The 14,523-nt window shown below is 44.9% G+C and overlaps 2 protein-coding genes and 1 non-coding gene across 5 annotated transcripts in view; 2 read left to right on the top strand and 1 right to left on the bottom strand.

Moving 5' to 3' along the window:
* The window catches only part of xpot (exportin, tRNA (nuclear export receptor for tRNAs)), a 59,431-nt gene extending 56,529 nt beyond the window's left edge, over window positions 1-2,902 (bottom strand). For 2 of the 3 annotated variants that reach the window (XM_038780147.1, XM_038780149.1), the window contains exons 1-2: window positions 2,838-2,902; window positions 1,197-1,319 (exon numbers count right to left, since the gene is read on the bottom strand). In XM_038780147.1, the coding sequence (XP_038636075.1) occupies window positions 1,197-1,259 (63 nt within the window). In that variant the 5' untranslated portion in view covers window positions 1,260-1,319; window positions 2,838-2,902. Of the gene's footprint in view, window positions 1-1,196; window positions 1,320-2,798; window positions 2,818-2,837 lie in introns of those variants that run through there. The other variant, XM_038780148.1, reaches the window with a different exon arrangement.
* A 454-nt stretch (window positions 2,903-3,356) lies between these two features.
* rpl18a (ribosomal protein L18a) lies at window positions 3,357-12,915 on the top strand. The gene is made up of 5 exons (XM_038780150.1): window positions 3,357-3,542; window positions 4,984-5,163; window positions 10,593-10,722; window positions 12,563-12,672; window positions 12,778-12,915. The coding sequence occupies exons 1-5, from the start codon at window positions 3,525-3,527 to the stop codon at window positions 12,868-12,870; spliced, it is 531 nt and encodes a 176-aa protein (XP_038636078.1). The 5' UTR covers window positions 3,357-3,524; the 3' UTR covers window positions 12,871-12,915.
* Window positions 4,796-4,924, top strand: LOC119955367. Its single transcript, XR_005458455.1, has one exon. It is a non-coding gene; the product is annotated as a small nucleolar RNA SNORA68 (small nucleolar RNA).
* Window positions 12,916-14,523: the final 1,608 nt, after the last annotated feature.

Here is a 14,523-nt window from a genome sequence, read left to right as displayed (position 1 = left end):
CAGCAAGTCTGACAGCATCTGTGGAGAGAAAAGAGAGCTAACATTTTGAGTCTGGCTCATTGCCCACCGCCCTGCAGCTCGCCATCCCCTCCTGCACCGTGCCCGCCCCCCTTTGCCACTCCCTCGGCTCCCCACTCCACCTTGCCCATGCCACCCAGCTCTGCTTCCCACTCCACCCCGACCATGCCATCCACCTCCCTTCACTGCTCCCGCTCTCGAGCAGCAAGCAGAAAGGAGCAAGAACAGCATTGTGGGATGAAGTTAACTTTGCAGAGAGCTGGCACAGGCAACATAGACTGAATGAGCTGGGCTCCTTCAATCCCGTAACCATTCTGTGATCCATCCCAATTGCACTGTCATGGTAGAAACTTTAAAATATCACATGGCTTGAACATTAGCAAGAGCGTAAACTTTCAAAGGTATTCTATCTCCATGAACTTTATAAGATTCGCACAGAACCCCCTCCAAAATACAGTCATGTAATTATATACATAATACAGCACCAGTGGTCATCTGGTCATCCATTTGTCACATTAATCTTGTGCTTATTTCAATACTGAATGAACACAATGAATCTTGACACAAAACATAGAACATAGAACAGTACAGCACAGAACAGGCCCTTCGGCCCTCAATGTTGTGCCGAGCCATGATCACCCTACTCAAACCCACGTATCCACCCTTTACCCGTAACCCAACAACCTCCCCTTAACCTTACTTTTATTAGCATACTACGGGCAATTTAGCATGGCCAATCCACCTAACCCGCACATCTTTTGGACTGTGGGAGGAAACCGGAGCACCCGGAGGAAACCCACGCACACAGGGGGAGGACGTGCAGACTCCACACAGACAGTGACCCAGCCAGGAATCGAACCTGGGACCCTGGAGCTGTGAAGCATTTATGCTAACCACCATGCTACCCTGCTGCCCCATGCTACCCTGCTGCCCCAATAAAACATTAAAGCTCCTTTGGGCAGAACAAAACTATGTATTTTTTCCATTCAAAAACATTTTTTTCCAGTTAAGGGGCAATTCAGAGTGGCCCATCCACCTAGCCTGCACACAGAGGGGGGGGCGGGATCGAACCCGGGTCTTCAGCGCTGCGAGACAGCAGTGCTAACCGCTGCGCCACCATGTCGCCCGGAACAAAACTTTGTTAGTGACTGTTCATATTTTAATTCAAGCTTACTCACCCTCTGTCTAAAACTGGCATCGGCATTTGGGTTCAAACCCAACAGTGCTTGCTCATCCATCATTGCCGATTACCTATTCTTGACGGTAGGTCTGTTCCCTTTCCATTTACAGACTTTAGGCATCTGTCAATAGTAACCAAAGAAAATACAGCTGACATTCACACACACCAGTAATGCTAAACTCAGCAGAAACACTTAGCTCCCTGCAAATTCTATTCATTTGAGCATTAGTGCCCCTGCATCAGATTGCAGTAAAGCCTGTCACTATCTTAAAAACCTGTCGCTTTACTGGAACAGGATGCTACGGCCGTGCTGCATGATGCAATAGCCTGACTTCCTGAGCAAATGTACCCACAGTATCTGTCAAAGTGAAACACAGAATCAAAAATATCAACCTCAAAATTAGTAGTGCGCTTTGTTACCCTCTTTCCTCCAGATTAGGTGAAACGGGAAGGGGGATGTTGGTTGTTTGGGGAGGGTTAGTTCTGAAAAAATTACACAACATAGGCCCACTCTCCCACCCTATCCCCGTAATCCCAGCAAAACTGCACATCTTTGGACACTAAGCAATGGAGCATTGCCTATCCACCTAACCTGCACACCTTTGGACTGTGGGAGGAAATCCACGCAGACATGGGGAGAAGTGCTAAGTCCAAACAGACAATCACACAAGGCCAGAATAGAACTCAGGTCCCTGGTGCTGTGAGGAAAGAATTCCTAGAGTACAAAAAGAGGCCATTCACCACATTGAGTCTGCATTAAGCCTCTGCCTACCGAGGCCAACTCCCCCATCCTATATCCATAACCTGACTATGGTAGGAACCAGAGCACCAGGAGGCAACTCATGCAAACACGGGGAGAAGTGCAAACTCCACAGTCACCCAAGGCCGGAATTGAACCCAGGTCCCTGGCGCTGAGAGGCAGCAGTACTAACCACTGTGCCACCCTATTTGTTTCTTAAATCCTGCCCCTAGTTATTGACACCTCTACGAAGATGGGGAGGGGGGGGCAGGAGATGGGGGGGGGGGGGCAGGAGATGGGGGAGGGGGGGGGCAGGAGATGGGGGAGGAGGGGGGAGGGGGGGGCAGGAGATGGGGGAGGGGGGGCAGGAGATGGGGGAGGGGGGGGGCAGGAGATGGGGGAGGGGGGGGGGCAGGAGATGGGGAGGAGGGGGGCAGGAGATGGGGAGGAGGGGGGCAGGAGATGGGGAGGAGGGGGGCAGGAGATGGGGAGGAGGGGGGCAGGAGATGGGGAGGAGGGGGGGCAGGAGATGGGGAGGAGGGGGGGCAGGAGATGGGGGGAGGGGGGGCAGGAGATGGGGAGGAGGGGGGGCAGGAGATGGGGAGGAGGGGGGGCAGGAGATGGGGAGGAGGGGGGGCAGGAGATGGGGAGGAGGGGGGGCAGGAGATGGGGAGGAGGGGGGCAGGAGATGGGGAGGAGGGGGGCAGGAGATGGGGAGGAGGGGGGGCAGGAGATGGGGAGGAGGGGGGCAGGAGATGGGGAGGAGGGGGGCAGGAGATGGGGAGGAGGGGGGCAGGAGATGGGGAGGAGGGGGGCAGGAGATGGGGAGGAGGGGGGCAGGAGATCCGCGCCTGGACTTGCCCTCCCCTCGCCGCTGCTTCGTCGCTCTCCCTCCGTTACCTTCCCTCAGTCCCAGCGCCACCACCTCGCGGCTTCAACACCGGAAATGTGGGACTCAGTTCGGGTCACGGCCCCGGAACTAATCGTGTTGAAATCAATTAAGGGAGGACAAGGCAGGAGATTATATTTTAAATTATATATTTTATTATGTTTCATTAAACACAAATAGGTTGGAGATGATTTGCGAATCCAGCGGTCCGTTTCCCGAATCCTTTGGAATGAGAATGAAGCCTGTATGAAAACGTGCAGCTGATTGGTGGAAACCGGGTATTGCTTTAGAAAGGATTACCAGTCTTTCGCCTTATTCCTTCAATATGCATTGAATTCAGCGGCAATTTCTACTTGAGAAATGGGGTTTTTTGGTCAATCTCTCTCCTCCACTTAAATTTTTAAACGTTATACATGGAGATTTCAACTAGTCGACCACCTCATAACATCGGCGTCCAAAGCAACATCGTCATTTCCAGTGAGAGATGGGGGCGTCTCAACCAATCCGAAGGCGGATGTTATACACGTTCACCGAGCCGGCCGTCATTTCTGGTGGGGGTGTGAGGCTCTGGCCAATCAGTCGACACGTAACAGGGACGGCGTCTGCCGGTGTCGTCATTTCCGGATGAGGGAGGTGATGACGGGCGTTTGCCGGTGACGTAACGTCCTCTTTTCGGTGGCAGGCGATCGGGAGGCGACATGAAGGCTTCGGGCACCGTAGGTCCAGCGAGCGGGAAAAGCCGCGGGGGTTGCTTGAGGGCCGGGTTCAGCCGCCTCGGCTTAGCCCTTATCAGCCGCGGGGTGTTAGAGGGCCCAGCAGGCTTTGGAGCTGCCTCTGATGGTGGTGGGGGGAGATGTTAATATAATCTCCGTCTGTGGGAGGGATCTCCAATATGGCGGCCATGGCTGAGGGGGATGAAGCCATGTGCTAACTCTGGGTGCAGGAGGAGCGACTGGCTCCCATCATCTCAACTAGGGCCAGGTTAATGTCAGCTTTCAATGCAGAGAAGGGGGGAAATGCTCCACTACATAAATTACACCCTGCACCAAGTACAGGCTTGTTACTCGAGCAGTGTTCCAAGTGACTGGATCAATCAAAATGTTTAAGTTCTCTATCTTTATTTTTTAATCGTCCCCCTTTAGTCTTCCAAGTTAGTTCTCGAGTTTAACATGCGCATCCAACATGTAGAATGCAAATTGAACATTGCTCAGCAGCATTTGGGGAGAGAGAAGCTGGAGTTAATCTTTCAGCTGGGTACCTGAAATGTTGACTGTTTATAAAGGACAGAAATTGCTGTAAATGTCCAGCAGGGATGGCAGCATCCTTATGAGAGAAACAAGAGTTACTGTTTCAGGTCTGTGACTTTTCTTCAGAATGTTAACCAGTTTCTCTCACCTGGTGTTGACTGGTTCTGGAAATTTTGTGTTTTCAGTTTTAAATTTACATTTTTCAATGGTGTGATTTGTTGCTAAAGATGGAAATGCTACATTACAGAAGGGGACCATTAGGCCCATTGAGTTGGCACTGACCCTCTGAAAGAGTGCCCTACTGAGGTCCACCCACCCCACCCCTGGAACCCAGCGTATGGACAATCCCCCTAACCTACACATCTTTGAATAGTGGGGTGACACAAGCCTCCGGAGGAAACTTGCTGATATGGAGAGACCATGCACACACCACACAGTCCCTGTACCAGCCTCCCCGAACAGGCGCTGGAACATGGCAACTAGGGGCTTTTCACAGTAACTTCATTTGAAGCCTACTTGTGACAAAAGTGATTTTCATTTCAATCGCCACGGCTGGAATCGAACCCCAGTCCCTGATGCCGTGAAGTAGCATTGCTAGCCACTGTGCCAGTGGCACAACTAACAAAAATAAGTGCAGATATATGGATGCTGGGTCTTGAAGGAACAGTGAAAATAAGGGTTGTACTATTTTTGCTACTTAGACTGTGCTATTTACCTCTGACCTTGCACACCAAACCCAAAGTCATTATATTTTACAATTGTAATGCCTTTTTTTCTGTGCAGAAATTAATTGTACCTTGTCGCCTTTTGAAACTTGTGTTTCACAAAGTGAAATTGAAGGTACTACATGATTTGTCATGTGCACATGTTATGTTATGGTATGTTAACTTATATTTTACATGTATTTCAGCTTAAGGAGTACAAGGTGATTGGGCGGCGCCTGCCCTCAACTAAAGAGCCCAGCCCTGCGCTGTATCGGATGCGCATCTTTGCTCCAAATCATATTGTCGCCAAGTCTCGATTCTGGTACTTCATTTCACTGATGAAGAAACTGAAGAAGTCTGCTGGTGAAATCGTCTATTGTGGACTGGTAAATTTCTGTTTTGCTGTTTAAAAATGCGTATTTTTTTTGATGATTAGTTTTTCCATATGAAATATTGGAGTGCGTTGCAGCCTCAGTCCATCAATGCAGACTACACTTGGAAGCTTTAGAAGCTCATTAACATCCCAAATTCAGTGTTCACTACTTTTGGCCCTCTGGCAGTCTAATAGCTAAAATCTTTCATGTATTTCCTTCATTTTGGTCCAGGTGTAGGATTCCTTTCCATTTACGACCATCTTCTGCCTCAGAAACATGAATTAATTGCAGAATTCACGTTGCACTGTGAACCTCTATTTGGCAGGTGGATTCGATAAATATTAAAATAATCTATAGCTGTTGTGCATTCCAGGTTATCTTTTTTTTAAGGTTTATATGGAATACAGTTTATGGGTTCCTGCCTCTGGCACTGTTTTAGCAGTGATTTACAGACACCCATCACCCTCTGGGTGAAAACATTCTCTGCAACTCCACTCCAATTTTCTTCTATCAATTGTTTTAAATCTGTTAACTCAGATATTGAACTCTGCTACAGAGAATACATCCTTCCTATCGATGCCTATCTAGAGCCCTCCTTTTAGCCTCCTCTGCTTAAACAAAACAGCGCCAGCCTTTCTTTCCTCCGCTAAAATTCTCCCATTTACCTAAAATTCTTCTGTACCCTCTCGTATGAGTCCATCCTTGTTGTATTCATAGAATTTATAGTGCAAAAAGAGACCATTCGGCCCATCGAGTACACCAGCCCTTGGAAGGAGCACCCCACTTGAGCCCACGTCTCCGCCCTATCCCAGTAACCCCACCTTTTTGAATACCAAGGGTAATTTATCATGCCAATCCATCTAACCTGCACATCTTTGGACTGTGTGAGGAAACCGGGGCACCCGGAGGAGACCCACGGAGATACTGGGAGAATGTGCGGAGTCCACACAGACAGTAGCGTCCAGAACTGTGCAAACTACATGTTATGTAGTTTGAGTAAACCCTCCACTCTTCTATTCTGTACCTTGGCTAATAGAGGAAAGAATGTGCCACATCAAACATGGGAGTAGCATGGATTAGGGGTTGCTTAACAAGGTTATTAATGCAATTTTGTGAGAATACGCTTTAACTAACTTTTCAAACCCATATGTCAAATATTGCAAGAGGTTATTCGACAAAAATACGACTTGTGTAGTTGAGGTCATGCATTGATTGTCAATTGGTTAACAGAAACAAACTGGTACTTTTTGGATTGGCAGGGTTACTGCAAGATCAGCGCAGACACCTCATCGACGGTATTTACAGTCACTCTCAATGACTTAGGTGTATGGACCTAGTGGAATATATAGTTTGCTAATGATGCAAAGTTACATGGGAATGTGAGCTGTGAGGAGGATGCAAGGGTTATGATGGGTTGAGTGGGGCAGCAGGGCGGTGCAGTGGTTGGCAGAGGGTAGTGAATCTGGAATTAATTTCCGCAGAGGGCTGTAGACGTTGGGCCATTAAGGAGGCTCAACGCTGAGGCAGCATGGTGGCGCAGTAGTTAGCACTGCTGCCTCACGGTGCTGAGGACCCAGGTTCGATCCTGGTCACTGTCTGTGTGGAGTGTGCACATTCTCCCCCTGCCTGTTTGGGTCTCATCCCCACAACCCAAAAAGACGTGCAGGATAGGTGGAATGGTTTCGCTAACTTGCCCCTTAATTGGAAAAAAAAATAATTGGCCATTCTAAATTTTTTTTAAAAAGCAGGGTGAGTAAGTGGACAAGAAAATCACAGGTAGAATTTGATGTGGGGGAGTGTGAAATTATCCACTTTGGAAGAAACAATAGTACAGGATATGTTTAAATAGTGAGAGATTGGGAAATGTTGGTATTGGCCACGCTAAATTGCTTCTTAATTATAAAAAAATTCATCTGCTGGTACAGCAAGTAATTAAGGCAAATTGTATTAAACCTTTATTTTTTTGAGTACCCAATTCATTTTTTCCAATTAAGGGGCAATTTAGTGTGGTCAATCCACCTAGCCTGCACATCTTTGAGTTGTGGTGGCGAAACCCACGCAAACCAAGGGAGAATGTGCAAACTCCACACGGACAGTGACCCAAAGCCGGGCTCGAACCTGGGACCTCGACGCCATTAGGCAGCGGCACTAACCACTGCGCCACCGGTATGTTAGCCTTTATGACAATGGGATTGTGAGAGTATGGGAGCGGGGAAGTCTTTTTCTACAATAAAGTAAGATCTTGGTGAGACCATACCTGGAGTACTGTGTATAGATTTAGTCTTGTTATCTAAGGAAGGATATACTTGCTTTAGAAGGAGAACATCGGGATTCGCTAGACGGAATCCTGGGTGAGAGGGTCGTCCCTATGAGGAACAATTCAGTAGAAAAAAATTTGTCAGAAACAGGTGAATTTATAATCGGGAACAAAATAATGACCGACTAACTAAATACATTCTTTGGTTCTGTCTTCACAAAGGAGGACATCAATAACATACCAGAAATATTGGGGAATACAGGGTTTAGTGAGAGGGAGGAACTAGAAGAAATCAGTATTTAGTAGGGAAATGGTGTTGGGGAAATTGATGGGATTGACGGCCAAGATACCCCCAGGGCCTGATAATCTATATCCCAGAGTACTTAAAGAAGTGGCACTGTAGTGGTGATCTTCCCAGTTTCTTTAAACTCTGCAACAGTTCCTACTGATTGGAGGGTAGCTAACGTAGCCATTATTTAAAGGGGAGGCAGAGAGAAAACTGGGTGTTATAGTCCAGTCAGTGGTGGCAGAATGCTAGAGTTCATTATGAAACATTCAATAGCAGAAAGTTGGAAAACAGTGGCAAGATCAGACAGAGTCTGCATGGATTTACGAAAGGGAGAAATCATGCTTGACAAATTACTGAAATTCTTCGAGGATGTAACTAGTAGAGTTGAAAAGGGGGTTCATTAGATATGGTTTATTTGGACTTTTGGAAGGCTTTCGAGAAAGTCCCACATAAGAGTTTAGCGTGGAAAATTAAAGCACATAGGATTGGAGATATGTATTGAGATAGATAGAAAACTGGTGCGCAGACAGGAAACTAGGAATAAACCAGCCTGTTTCCAAATGGCAGAAAGTGACTAGTGCTCGGACCCCAGCTATTCACAATTATATTGATAATTTAGGTAAGGGAGCTAAATGAATATCCAAATTTACAGATGACACAAAGCTAATAATAATCTTTATTGTCACAAGTAGACTTTTAAGTTACTGCGAAAAGCCACGAGTCGCCACATTTCGGCGCCTGTTCGGGTACACGGAGTGTCTAATTCACCTAACAGCATGTCTATTGGGAGGAAACCAGAGCACCCAGAGGAAACCCACGCAGACACAGGGAAAATGTGCAGACTCCTCACAGACAGTGACCCAGCCGGGAATCAAACCTGGGACCCTGGTGCTGTTAAGCCACAGTGTCACCACTGCCCCATGTTGGGTGGGTGAGCTCTGAGGAGGATGCAGAGATGCTTCAGTGTGATTTGGACAAGTTGAGTGAGTGGACAAATGCACGGCAGATGCAGTATAATGTGGATAAGCGTGAGGTGATCTACTTTGGTGGCTAAAACAAGACGGCAGATTCTGAATGGTTATAGATTGAGAGGGGGGAATGTGCAACGAGACCTGGGTATCCTTGTACATCACTCGCTGAAAGTTAATGTGGGTGCAGCAGGTAAAGAAGGCAAATGGTATGCAAGCAGATTCGAGTACAGGAGCAGGAATGTCTTGCAATTATTCGGGGCCTTGATGAGATCACACTTGGAATATTGTGTACCGTTGTGGTCTCCTTATCTGGGGAAGAATGTTTTTGCTATAGAAGGAGTGCAGCGAAGATTCCTGGGATGGTAGGACTGACATGAGGAGTGATTGAGTCAGTCAGGATTATATTTGCTGCTGTTTTGCAGAATGAGGGAGGATCTCATAGAAACCTATAAAATTCTAACAGGACTGGACAGGGTAGATGTTGGGAGGGTGTTTCTTCTAGCTGGGGCATCAAGAACTGGGAGAGTAGGAGATTAGTCGTTTACAGCTGCAATTAGGAAAGTATTTGTTGTAGAGCTGTGGTAAATCTTTGGAATATGTGAAGCATAGAATCCTTACAGTACAGAAGGAGACCATTCGACCCATCGAGTCTACACTGACCCTCTGAAGTGCGCACTACCTGGTTCCGTGCCCCACATTCTCCCAGTAACCCACCTAGCCTTTTTGGATGCTGAGGGACAATTTATCATGGCCAATCCACCTAACCTGCACATCTTTGTACTGTGGGATACACGGATAGAAAGTGCAAACTCCACACAGCCAGTCACCCATGGTCGGAATTGAGACCTGGGCACTGAGGCAGCAGTGCTAACCACTTGTGCTACCATCATCCACAGTCAGAGTACATTCAAGTCAGATTTTTGTGTATGAAGGGGATGCTGGGGTAGTTGGAATTGAAGTAGACGATCACCCATGACTACTAAATAGCAGAACAGTCTTGAAGGGCTAAATGGCTTACTCTTATTTTGTTGTTGGCTAGAGGTCCATTCCTCTGCACTTTTATCTTCCCATTTATTGTATATGCTATTACCTTGTTTTCCCTCCCCGAATGCATTATCTCAGTTCTCAGGATTAAATTCCATTTGCCACTCTTCTGCCCAGCTGACCAGTCCATTGATATCCTCCTGCAGTCTACAGATTTTGTCCTCACTTTCAATCACGCGGCTAGTTTTTGTATAATCATCATGTCCTCAACTTTTAAATCTACATCATTGATATATATGGGACGTTTTGTTTCCTTTCTTACATGTAAGAAACAAGTGTCCCATGTTATAATTATGTTTTACTGTTGAAATGCGAACATACACTTTTTTGCCTAGGGGTTTATCCATTTCAAGTTTTTCGTTGGTTGACTGTACTGGGCTCTGTTCTGCTGCGTACAATCTTCATGATTAACTTCAATATGTCTTCCGCTGTGCCTTGAAACAATGGATTTTTAATTTTTCTCTTCCCCAGGGTGTCTGATTTCCTAAAACACTCGCTCGAGGGTATGTCCTGTTGAAAGCCTGATTTCACCCCCCACCCCAGTCTCCGTACCCCCGTAATGTTGCTTCAGTGAATGCATTCGGAATATATCTCAAAAAAAGCATGCTATATGTCTGCGATTGTGTTCCAATTCTACTACTATTTCCAGTGAACCATCTGCCCAGCTTTAAAGCAGACCTTTATTTATCCACAGTCTGGTGTCAATATTGTGTGAAATCTGGCAGCTCTTGAATATTGTTCTGTAACCATATCTTCAAAACTGGAAATCTGGGGCCTCAAAGGGATCTCTTGTCTGAAACACAAATGATCTGGGACTAAGATTTGCTTCCCGTTTGCATTTTGTTGGAATGTTCCTAATGGCTTTGTTTAATTGTTATAGGTTTTTGAGAAGTCACCTGCAAAAGTGAAGAACTTTGGTATCTGGCTGCGCTATGACTCTCGCAGTGGAACCCATAATATGTACAGGGAGTACAGGGACCTGACAACTGCTGGCGCTGTCACCCTGTGCTGTAAGTAGCTTTAAGTGTTACTCGGAATAATATTTCATGGATGTATCCAGAGTAGCTGAAGCCACGTGATTTAAGGGCAAATAGGATTGTGTTATATGGGATTTTTATTTTCCTTTAGTCTGAGAACGTGATATCCGCTCTAGTATCAATGCTGTACCTGTTTATAAAACTCAAAGAAGAAAAAGCACCTCTGAATCAGCCTTCTTAGTGTAGGTCAGATTATCTGGATCACTTGAAATAAACAGCTTGCTATATGTTTATTTAAATCATGCTTGGTCTCATATCACACAGATGGTCACAAATGAAACATTACTTGGATTTAGGAAATGTCATTAGGCATTAATTTGTGGCCTGCTTCATTTTACTTTTTCTTTCAGTCCCTTATCAACATTGATTCTTGTGTGTAATAGGCGTTCTGATGACAGACTAGCAGCCTGTTCCAGGAATAACTAGCTGTGGAAACAAATGGAAAATACTGCCTCAGGTTAAAACCTATAACAAACAATACCACTGAGGGCATGAAGAGAATTGGGAATAATATAAACGTGCTTATTTTTGAGTATAACTTTCCCTGTTCTCCAAAAGACAACCTGTTTTGAAAATTGCAGCAGTACATAGTAACTCTTACATGCACGTGACCTATTCCCAAATATTGCTGTGTGGGTTACTCCCTGGGAGTATAGTTTGACATTGCTGTAATTTCAGTGTTTTAACTTCTTTTATCCAGACCCACGTTCAGATCTGGTGGTACATTACATAATGCATTTTAAGAACATAATAAATAGAAGAGTAGACCCTATGGCCCGCCCCTGAATCTGTATCGCCATTCCATACATTCATGATTAATCTGTTTTTAATGGTGATCTTCAGTAAATACGATTGTGTTTTCAGCTTCCAAGAGTGACAAATTGATACTTATTGTCACCTTAAAGCAGAGCAGTTTAATGGAATATGTTGTGGTTTCCACCTTTGCACTGCAGATATAGCACTGATAAAATGCTGCCTTTGTTTTAAACAATTACTATGAAGGATGGAATAAACCTTGGTTAACTGTATCTGGGCCAGGATTTTATTTTGGTGTAAAATGTGATATTGTGTTTCACAACTAGGGAAGCACCTAGATATTTATTTATATTGTGTTTCAAAAGTGAAATGGGGCCACTTACATTTTAGGATGGTGACATGTCAGGCTTCAGTTATGCTACATTGATGTGTCCTGTTGCATTTCAGCAGCAAATGGAACACAAAAATGTCTTGCATTCATACAGGGTCTGTCAAAGCCTGTTAAAATCAGTAGGAAATGTGACAGTTCGTGCACAGCAAGCTACCACAAACAGCAACGTGATTTTTTTTGTTGTTGAAACTTCTATTAACCCATCCCAAATTTACTGGATAAAAGCAAATTACTGCGGATGCTGGAATCTGAAACGAAAGAGAAAATGCTGGAAAATCTCAGCAAGTCTGGCAGCATCTGTAGGGAGAGAAAAGAGCTAACGTTAACTCCCGAGGGCCTCTCTCCTCTCCCTCTTCTCCACCCCCCCCCTCCCCCAAAGCTGGGACACCGTTTAGTTTAATTATAATACCTCAAAGAATGTAGGCTTTAGACAAATTGACATGTCGCCTTTATTTATTCTAGCTTTAGAAGATAATTTGTATGGGTGGGATCAAATGTTTTTGGCTTCAAAAGCATCGTGGTGATCATCAAAATCTTAATTTTAAGTATCATGAGTCATCAGAACAATGTTTGCTGAAATTAAACGGCTGATCAGCTCATACGTGTAATTGGTCTATATTAGTTGTTGTGGTTTCCTTATGCATTTTTGTTTGCAATTCTTTGTAGACCGTGATATGGGAGCTCGCCATCGTGCTCGTGCTCACTCCATTCAGATCATGAAAGTAGAGGAGATTCCATCAAGCAAGTGTCGCCGACCTGCTGTTAAGCAGTTCCACGTACGTACTGAATGATACGTTGGTGTTGTCTTTATTTAATGACTTGAATCATTTGCTTGTAAGTACCACTTTGTTTCTGATTCTGTTCATTTAACTATTTTCCAGAATTCCAAGATCAAGTTCCCTCTGCCACACAGAATCCTGCGTCAACAGCACAAGCCCCGTTTCACTACCAAGAGACCAAATACTTTCTTCTAAAATGTACTGACAGTTGAAACTTTGAAAATAAAAGTCTGGCTGACAGTTCCTGGCTCCTGTGTACTTTGTTTTAGGTATAAGGATAGTTTTATTTCTATGCCTGTGTTTCTTCGACATATTATTGAATGGCAGAATAGACTCGATGGGCTAAAAAGGTCTATGATCTTAGTATGTAATTTCCTGGTTTGATTTGTGTGGAGGACTAATGCAGCAGTTCTTCAACAGCACCTTCCAAGCCCATAACCTCTACTGCCTTGATTCAAGAACAGAGACAGCAGGATTATGGGAAACCACCACCTCCAAGGTACACACCATCCTGATTTAAAAACATGCCATTGTAATTTAATTGCTAGTTCAATTTTTTTACTTTAGCATTCATGGGATGTGGACATCACTGTCTAGGCCAACATTTATGCCCATCGCTAATTACCCTTGAGATCCTGGAATTCCTTAACTGCACTGTGGGGTGTACCTACACCAAATGGACTGCAGATGTTCCCTAAGTTGGCTCACTTACCACCTTCTATAATAATCTTGCAAGTAGACTTACATTAAAACTACAATGAGGTTAATGTGAAAATTCCCGAGTCGCCACACTACAGCGCCTGTTCGGGTACACTGAGGGAGAATTCGGTGTCCAATTCACCTAACAAGCATGTCTTTCAAGACTTGTGGGAGGAAACCAGAGCATCTGGAGGATACCCATGGAGATACTGGAGAACGTGCAGACTCCGCTCAGACAATAACCCAAGCCAGGAATCGAACCTGGGGCCCTGGCACTGAGAAGAAACAGGGCTAACCACTGTGCTTTCTTGAGGGCATTTAGGTGTGGGCAATAAATGCTGACCTAGTCAGCGACACTCACATTCCATGAATGTTTAAAAATCGGCATCATATATGATGCAGGAGTGTTGCCCTGCAGGGCTCTTTTCAAACTATGTATGGGACTGAGGGCTCTGGATCAAAGCTTATTTCCTCTACAGCAGTATTGCTGAATTCTAATCTTTTAACCAGAAGCAAGAGGGCTATTTACTGAGCCCCAGGAATTAATTTCTCGCTTGGGATAAATATCCACGTTCACTCATTTGTATTATTTAAGAATAGTTTGGGATTTGAAGTTAGCGGACGTTTTGGCTCCTGTGTCCAATGTCAGAAATGCAGTAGAGTTGGATTCCCTCAATGTCTCAACTATATTTTAAGTGTGTCCCTGTCATTTTGTTAACTTGTCTTAACAGGTATTTTGTTAACTTGTCTTAACAGCAAGGTCAGACCAAGATTTTTGAATTTTAAAATTGATTTTACTTCTGAATTTGTGTTGCCATCGGAGATTCCTTCCCAAGAGGGCCTTCTCCAGATTCCATGGATGAATAATGAAAGTAGCAGAATTCATACTGTGGTGCTAAAGCGTGACAACACAATTGGAAATTAAATTACCAATTTTATAATACATGTTAGTACTGAGAGGGGGGGGGGGGCCAACGGGGACTCGTATCTCAAGAATTTGGGAAAGAAAGTTATTCTTTAAATAAAAATTTAGATCACCCAATTCTTTCTTTTTCCCCAATTACGGGGCAATTTAGCTTGACCAGGCACATCTTTGGGCTGTGGAGGTGAGACGCATGGAGAATGTGCAAGAGAAAGGTTATTAAAATT

Source organism: Scyliorhinus canicula, chromosome 20, assembly GCF_902713615.1.
Source record: "Scyliorhinus canicula chromosome 20, sScyCan1.1, whole genome shotgun sequence".
In the NCBI taxonomy this organism is placed as follows: domain Eukaryota; kingdom Metazoa; phylum Chordata; class Chondrichthyes; order Carcharhiniformes; family Scyliorhinidae; genus Scyliorhinus; species Scyliorhinus canicula.
Note: the sequence above shows the minus strand (reverse complement) of the source record. Positions and strands in the feature narration are given on the sequence as shown.